Genomic DNA, 8,552 nt, shown 5'->3' with positions numbered 1-8,552 from the left:
TTTAGCTTCAAAACATGTATCAGCCAACGATTTAGTGAAATTAAAGAGCAGAGTGTCTGCCAGCATAGTATTCAAGAAAGTTAATCTGCAGTTGCATCTCCAACAATGCATATCAAAGCCAGGATCTGAGTTCAGGCTGCTCCTGCCCTGATCCTGATCCTGATCCTGATCCTGCTGATGTAAATGGAAAAGCAAGGGAGCATTTTCATCATCTTCTGGTCCCTCCAACCCACACTGGAGACCTGGGTGGAATGACAGGATCCAGGCTTCCCTGTGGTCCTACCGAGGATGTTGGTCAATTTGTGTGAGAAGCAGAAGGAAGGAAAATATGTCTCTCTATCCTGGCTCTCCTTCTCTCTCGCTGACTCAGCCTTTGAAATGAATACCAGTTTTCAAAACTAAGGAAAAGCATAGCTATAGACAGAGGGAGAAAGACAAGAAATGCCCACCGTTGATTCCACACTGACATTTTTTTAAACATATTGCATGAACTAGGCCTAATCCAAGCACCGGGACCAAAATGCAGGTCTGCATGGGAATGACTGGAGCACAACAGCTCTTGCCCTCACTTGCGGAATCTCACAGTGGGCATGAGCAGAAAACCAGAATGGAAACAGATCCTGAACTGGAACTCAGGCCTTCCAATGTTAGATATTGTCATCATGGCAGATATCTCACCTGCAGGACCAAGTGCCCATGCTACCACTTTACACTTCTGCAACACAGTTACAGTGCAGCCTGCCATGTTGGCTTGCCCTGGGAGCACCTGTTCCCAGCTGCACTACTTCCCATGCAGCTCCCTGCTAATCAGTGTGGCTCAGGAGTCAGCAGAAGATGATAGCCCAAGCACTTGCAGCCCTTACTGCCCAAAGCCAAGATTAGCCTGATCTTGATTCCATGCTTCAGCTTGTCCCAGCCACAGTCATTGTTGCCACTTGGAGAGTGATTCAGTAGTTCAAAGACCTACTCAGTCTCCCAATGGCTCTCTCTAGCCCAGATTTCCCCTAAATGTGACCAATATTTTACAGTAACTGACAGACAGAGGGACATAGAAATATCCCATCTGCTCTTCTTTCCTTAAGTTCTAAAATTGGTATTATTGGATGTCCCTGAAGCCAGGTCCAGGAGCTCAATCCAGTCAGCCAGGTCTCAGGCAGGGTCCCTAGTGCTTTCAACAAAGGCCCAGGACATCAATACAATCTAATAATTCCAGCTGCACTGCTCCAGGATTTTTCAGCCTCAGTGGGCAGCTCTGAAAAGAGACATTAGTGGGAGGGGGAAGACAGCTGGGTACGGAATGGGTACCATACGAAGCACCCACCCATCCGTGTGGGGTTCCCTTACACCAACCCATGGCACCCCAGAGGCCGAGTCTGCCACTCACCCGACTTCTGAGCAGAGTCTAATCTTCACGGAACTCAGACAGTACCAGCACAGTGTCTGAAAGCAGGAGAACATAGACCTCGGCCTGTCCTGGGTGCAGGAACAACCTCACTCACTCCTGGGTGAGGCATGTCTGACAGCCCAGCGTCCTCATGGCCGCCCATGTGCTGTGTGACATCAAGTGCTCCTCTGACTGCAACATGACCACCAGACAGATACCCAACACAAGTCCCTCCACTTACCTGGCCAGCCTGTAGCAGAGAACATGGAGGACACCATGGCCTCCTAAGGTTCCCCATCCAATGATCAACAGCCTCCAACCCCTTCTTTCTCCTCCCCCACCTCTGGGGTCTTGTCTCAGAGAAACAGAATTTGTATGTCGTCAGGGACCAGGAACCATACACGATTTGCGGAGTCAGAACACTGTGCCCACAATCACCACCCAACACTCGGGGAACAGCTGCCAAAGCAGCCTGCCAGTGCAGCCTCTGTGGGCCTCAGGGTACAGCCTCTGTGGGCTCCTTTCTGGAATCAGAGCTGGTGGTAACCATCAAGGAGGGGATAGAACACCAACCGGAAGGCGGGGAGAACAACCTACTGGGAGGTCGGAACAACAAAACCAAAAAGAAACACAGAGGACGCACGGTGTGCAGTGTGGGCAGTGTAAGCTATGCTAGTCAGGCCTGCGATGTGAAGCAACAAGGAGAGTGACTGGGGGTACAGCCCGGGGTGGGTGCTCAGAGACAGTGCTACAGGCTTTTCGCCTCAGTGTGTGGCTCTGAAAAGAGCCTTTGTGGGGAGACGCTGGGCAGCGCCTCGGCAGCTCAGTTGTGTCTGTGGTAATTCAGGAGGGCATTGGAGCCCTGGAAGACAGAGACCAGGCGAAGCTCGCCAGACAGCAGGCGCTGGATGGCGTCCTGGATCTCGACGTGGGTGAGGACGGAGCGGTTCCTCTCCCGGAGCAAGCAGGAGGCCTCCTGGGCGATGCGCTCCAAGAGTTCCCTCACGTAACTGTCCAGCAGGCTCCTGGCCGCCCTGGACAGAGTGAGGTCCTCATGGCGCCTCAGGAGAAGCCTGGGGAAGCAGCCGGCGAAGCTGTGTTCATGGCCTTGGTGGCGGTGGCGGCGGCGGTGGTGGCGGTAGCGGCGTCGAGGTGTCTCCTCCCTTGGAGGGTTCGAGGCTGGCTCCTGGGTCTCCTCAGAAGTCGAGTCACCATGGGGCTCAGCCATCTCCTTGTCGCCGCGGGTGGCGCTGCAGTCTGGCTTATATACTCAGGACGGCTGCCCGATCCGGCAGTCTCCGCCCCAGACAGGATGACAGGCCTGCTGCCCCCTGCCTCCCCCTCCACACACTTGCTCGGCTCACGCGTGATTGGACAGCTATTCCGCCCAGAGACAGAGCAGCCAATCACAGGGAGCGCTGCTGAGCAGCTCCTAGCTCTAGATGGAAAGGCTCATGAAGATGGGTCAGCAGATCAGAGCACTTAAGCTGACACCAGTGTAGGAGCACTTGGAAATGGCTTCTCCAACATCGCAGTCTGAATGTTCTACTTCTCCTTCAGCCTCGGGCAGCTGCCTAGGTTGCCTTGTACCTGGACAAGTGCTAAAGTGCTGGGAGAAAAGTAGCCCAAGGCTGGCAGGCATTCTGAACCTGGTTAATACCAAATTTGTGTTAACTATACCAGTGTGCCAGCACACTTGCCTAGTTCATAATGTTCATCGAAGTAAGTGGGGAAGTTGTGTAATGGTGTGCTTGAACATGAAACCCCGCCCCCAGGAGAGGGTGGGTGGATATGTTGGAGTGAGTGGCCACTAATGGTGTATTTGACAGGGAAGGACTTGGGTGTGTGGCCTTAGGAGGAACAGGTCATTGCAGTCATCGGTAGGCAGTGGGACTTAGATGAAGCAATTCAGAGACAGGAAACCAAAGGTACATTTGGATCAGCTCAAGAAAGCTGCCCATGATGAAGAATTGGTTGGGGCCAAATGCACATTTCCTCATGAACCCAGCATCCATCCATGAAATGGTCAGCTCTACAAAATCTACCCTCAAGAGCCCTTGTGTGTTTCATATCAAGTCAAATTCTTTGGCTGATAATATCCAATTATTGTGTTTCATTGAATATGACAGAGAGACAGAGAGCGCATGCGCACTAGCCCTGGTCTGAACCCAGCATGAGGAACCTTCGTCCTAAGGCATGCTGGGGTCACGTGCGCTGGTTTAAAGTAGCACGCGAGAGCCAGCCCAATCAGAATCTTTCTCACTTGGATACAAGGTCACGACTTGCAAGCGTTCCTCTGAGTGGCTGGTGAGAGTCCACGCGGGAGAGCTGACCAAGCCCACGCAGCTCCACGTCACAGACTTGCAGTTTGTGACGTCAGGCCAAGCTGCCTATATAAAGAGCGCAGGCTTGGGGCCTCTCGGCTTGTCTGTGCTTCCCAGCCACAAGCCACTGCCTCTGCCATGGCTGAGCCGGGCTCTCCCTCGCCTGCTGAGGAACCCCTGGTCTGTCAGGACCCCGAGAAGGCGTCCTCACCCAACGGGAAAGAGGAGAAACCCAGGCCCCGCCACCGCCGCCACCGCCGCCGCCGCCGCAGCCGCCTGGGCACCAGCCAGCAGCCAACCTTCGCCATCTATTTCCCGAAGGTTCTGAAGGAAGTTCACGCAGGCCTCAGCCTGTCCAAGGAGGCCAAGGCCGTCCTGGACTGCTTCGTGAGAGATCTGTTTGAGCGCATTGCTGATGAGGCCGCCAACCTGGTCCGCAACAAGAAGGGCTCCACCCTGACCTATAGAGACATTCAAAGTGGGATACGCCTCGTGCTACCCTCTCAGCTCTACAAGTACGCTGACAGCCAGGCCAACAAGGCCCTCATTAAGTTCATCTCCAGCAAGTGAGCCGCCTCGGGCCTCCTGTCCCTGCCCACCCGATGGCCACCCTCTCAGCGGGAAAGACCTGCAGCATTGCACACGGGGACTCTACCAGGGCTTGGGACAGACCGTGCCTGGCATATTTCGTGGACACTCTTCATGGACTTACTCACCTCATCGATTCTACTAGATTCTCTATGATGGGTACCATCTCCTCCAAGGAGAATGGGGAGAACTTGTATGCATTGTGCATTTATTAAACGCCTTATTCAATGCTCATTTCTGTCAAGTGTGTTCTTGTAAGATAGCTCCTTGTCCCAAAGCCAGTCATGGTTTCTCATGTTACTGTTTGTTTTTCATGCTCTCCTTAGCCACAGGAACATCGGTGTGATGATGGGCAGCTTTAGTGTGTATGAAATGATAATACATTAAATTAAGAACTTGGCGTAGTCTTCCACTTTCCCCAACACATCCTTTCCCTGAATTCACTTAAATATGTGAATATTTAACCTCAATAACAGGTTCAAGGCACCGTTTAGGCCCCAGTACATTGTAGTCTGTAATGACTGCTGCAAGTCCTGCAGATTGAGCAGTCTACTCCAAAAAGACAGCCGTCTTTTGGTTAAAAGAATAACAACAACAAAAACACTTTGTTGCTTGCACTAAGTGTAGGTTCATTTTTAAGATTTCCTGATTTTTAATGGAAATGCAGATCTACAGAGAGGAGAGTCTGAAAATTTTCCATTGACTGGTTCACTCTCCAACTGGCCACAGTGGTCAGAGCTGAGCCAATACAAAACCAGGAGACAGGAATTTCCTTAGGGTGTTGCATATGGGTGCAGGACCCAAGTATTTTGGCTATCCTCTGCTGTTTTCCCTGGCCAAAAGCAGGGGGTCTGAATGGGAAGTGGAGCATGCAGGATACATATCATTACTCATATGATATTCTCGCGGTTGAGGAGGGTGAGTTAGCCAATTGAGCCCTTGCATTGGGCCCTGCCATGTTTGTCTTGGGAGAAGTGATTGTACAAGCAGAATAGATCAATACTTAGTGTGCACAGGGAGAGCCTAGGAGGAAACTACACACTATGAGGGACAGCCAGGAGCTAGAAACTTGGGATCTGCAGGGGACGGGCTGGTGAACCACCACCAACCTTGATCTGGAGCCTGCAAAGTGTAGGCCATGGCAGTCGTATTATCTGGCAGTTGTTTTTGCTTCCAAACTAACTTATTGTAATGGTGATTTTAAAATATAAATCCGGATTAGCAGTGGGTTAGGCTCATTGCGTGCTGAAGTCCAGCTCCAGCTGAGTTCGGAACTCGCGAAGGGTGCTTGGATGAGGCTCTAAGAAAAAAGAGACGGACCACTAGGACTTCATCATCATAATGGACGACGCACAAAAGCTGTCCGCTTTATTTATACAAAATCAGTCAAACTCTGGCTCAGACTTTTTATGTCATGGTCAAGTGGGTGTTTCTAAAGATAACTCTGCCATTTGTTTCACCTAAGGCTAGGAAAAAGTTTTCAATAATGGTGCATATCAATGAATAACATATTTCCTACCACAATTCATCATTCTACAGCTTGTTCTTGAGACAATCAAGGAAGGAAGGGACCTAAAAGATCAAAGAAAGAGGGAAAGAATAGATTCCCACTACCCCTGAAGACAGAACACCCTTGATCAAAAGGGTGAGTTAGCACCCTTGATTAGCATATTGCCACAGGATGCAGCCATAACAGCAATAACAGCTTTTTGGCTAAAAAAAAAAAAAAAACAGTAACAGCAACATCAGCTTCTAAGCTCCCATTGATATTTAACAGTAACTCCGCAAAGGCAGACAATGCCTAAATAGATTACAGAAATCTCAATGGGGTTGTCCGGTATCCCATGCAAAGGGAGGCGGAGCTGCATTCAGGTGTTGTAGAGACATCCACAGGGCCTAGCCACACAGCGGGACATTCCTTGCCGCCTTGCCTGCAAAGGGCCTGCAAAGGAATATTCTTCACACCTTCTTGTCTTCCATATCCATCACACAGACCCCAACACTTGCTGGCTGCAGCAAAATCAACAAGAAAATAAGAAAAACCTATACTATAACAGCAGCAAGTAAATTTTGCAGAATGTGGCCTCAAAACCATTGTGTGTATGTGCAATGAATCTCTGAATACTCACGGAGCCTTCTAAGTCATTCATTTGGACAGTGGCATCAGTAACAGCTTGGGGTGTTGACAGCTCATGTTGGATTGCTGCTTTCAAGTCTCAACTACTCTGCTCTTGATCCACACTCCTGCTAATGCTCATTCTCTGAGGCAGCCAATGATGGCTCCAGTGTGTTAGAAACGACCACTCTAGCAGGGGACCTGGATTTAGTTTTGCATTCCAGGGTTTCTCCTATTCTAGCCCAGGCTTGTTGGTACATTTGCAGAATTAATCTGTGGATGTGGAAATATCCTTCTTTCTCTGTCTTTGCTCTCTGATAAAAGAAAATATACAATTACACTAAGACAAGAGACACACAGCTTTTCACACGAACTGTGACACCAAACAGAAAGTTTCATTAAGACACTATGAAGTTATGTGAGTTGTTGTTGAATCAAGATGCCAATGTGTTTAATATGGCTTGAAATAATTGTGCATAGTTATCTGCATGTAGATTGACCTTCACATACTTCATTGTGAGAAGTAAATGAAGTCCTTCAACACTTCATCTTTTTTCTTCTGTTGCTTTCTGTGTTTATCTAATTGTAAGTTCAGAGATCAAACAGAAGATTGAGGAAAACATAAAGCACCAAAACAGGGCTCTGGCTGGAACTCGGAGGATATCATGGGATTGACACAGGTCGTTGGTTCCATAAGAGTGGACAAGTGTGGCTGAGATAAAGTGAAGCTGGATAACTGTGTGTTCAGTACAGTGAGTAATTCAGGGAGAGTCTTTTGATGGGTAATGATGATCTAAGAGTGTAGTTTACTGCAAAGACAAACAAGGGAAAGAAGTAATAATTAATCATGAATTCTTTAACAGATGGTACATTTGAATGGATACTTTGAAAAAAATCAGATATTCAGCTCTCGTATCAAAATTAATAGCAAATTAAAAATATTCAGCCAGGGTAATGAAATTGATAGAACAAATACAATTTAATTGAAAGTTTCCTAAATATGGTGATGTGGTGCAGTAGATTAAGCCATTGCCTTTGAAGCTGACACCCCATAGCAGCACACATTTGAGTCCTCACTGCTGTGCTTCCTGTTTAGTTCCTTGCTAATGTACCTGGAGGGAAAAAGCATATGATGGCCCAGACACTTGGGCCCATGTCACTGAATAAGGAAACATTGATGCCATTCCAAGCTTAGAGAAGAACAATGAACAGGAGTTTATGAGACAGACAGTGGATGAAAAAGATCTTCAGGCAGAAAGGCAGCATGAGCAAAAACTTTACGGTAGAGAAGCACTTAGTCCTGTGGGGGAAATTGAAAGAAGCCCAATGTAGATGCAAGAAGGAAAAGACTGGTAGAAACTAAACTAAGAGCAAGCAAGAGCCAAATTGTGCATAGTCTTGGGAGACTCAAAAGTGGAGACCCCAATTTGTACATAACAACATGCAGACACAACAGGAAGATGAAGATGATATTCAGTCTTACCCTCCAGCAGCCAGTAGGAGGCAGCGATATCAAAGACTATTTCAGGTGTTAAAAGTGCTGTTGAGGACAGCTTAGGAAGAAGTGCTTACTTTTGAGTTGACAGATGGGGGAGGCTCAGAGAATACAAAGCAACCTTTGGGGGTCTTGAAGGATAAATGGGATTTCAACTGACAGCAAAGTTAGCTAGAGGTTTTGGGGAAGTGGCAGTAGTGTGAGCCCAGGAGTAGAGAAGGTAATTCAGGGTGTTTTTGATGGAAAAGGAGAGTGATGTTGGTGCTGAGTACAATATTCAGGTCAGTAAGCTGGTATATAATGCCCCTTTGGAGTGGCCTTAAATGCTTAGCTAAAAAATGTGGTCTTCTTTGGTTGATGCTGATGAGTTTCTATAGGCTTTTGAGCAGAGAATGCCTGAACTTTAGGAAAATCTCTTTAACAGTGACAGGAATAGGAAGGGAAGCCATAGCAGTAGGGCATGTCTGCCAATGGGAAGTAAGAACTGGCAAAAAAAAAAAAAAAAAAGAACTTGATCTGATGACATCTCAGCCAAGGAGAATAGATTTCATCACTGCTTATGATGGTCAAGTTCCAGTAAGTTGGATGTGCTCTTAAACTAGAAAGGTAAAGGTTTGTGAGAAATGTATAGTACAAAACAAGGTA

General features: G+C 48.0%; 2 protein-coding genes across 2 annotated transcripts; one reads left to right on the top strand and one right to left on the bottom strand.

The window, feature by feature from the left end:
• Positions 1–2,207: 2,207 nt before the first annotated feature.
• Positions 2,208–2,612, bottom strand: LOC121169066 (histone H2B type F-M-like). The gene has a single exon (XM_040999533.1). It carries the CDS (start codon positions 2,610–2,612, stop codon positions 2,208–2,210), a length of 405 nt encoding a protein of 134 aa, XP_040855467.1.
• A 1,234-nt stretch (positions 2,613–3,846) lies between these two features.
• LOC121169065 (late histone H2B.L4-like) lies at positions 3,847–4,278 on the top strand. The gene has a single exon (XM_040999532.1). The coding sequence runs from the start codon at positions 3,847–3,849 to the stop codon at positions 4,276–4,278; it is 432 nt and encodes a 143-aa protein (XP_040855466.1).
• The last annotated feature ends 4,274 nt before the right edge of the window (positions 4,279–8,552 follow it).

This window comes from Ochotona curzoniae, unplaced genomic scaffold, assembly GCF_017591425.1.
Source record: "Ochotona curzoniae isolate NIBS_2020 unplaced genomic scaffold, NIBS_Ocur_1.0 scaffold_1852, whole genome shotgun sequence".
NCBI classification, from domain to species: Eukaryota; Metazoa; Chordata; class Mammalia; order Lagomorpha; family Ochotonidae; genus Ochotona; species Ochotona curzoniae.
The sequence above is the reverse complement of the archived record's forward strand: the minus strand, read 5'-3'. Positions and strand labels throughout refer to the sequence as shown.

Bases quoted from the DNA above. Each gene is read 5' to 3' on its own strand.
- LOC121169065 (XM_040999532.1), top strand. From the start codon at position 3,847: ATGGCTGAGCCGGGCTCTCCCTCGCCTGCTGAGGAACCCCTGGTCTGT.
- LOC121169066 (XM_040999533.1), bottom strand. From the start codon at position 2,612: ATGGCTGAGCCCCATGGTGACTCGACTTCTGAGGAGACCCAGGAGCCA.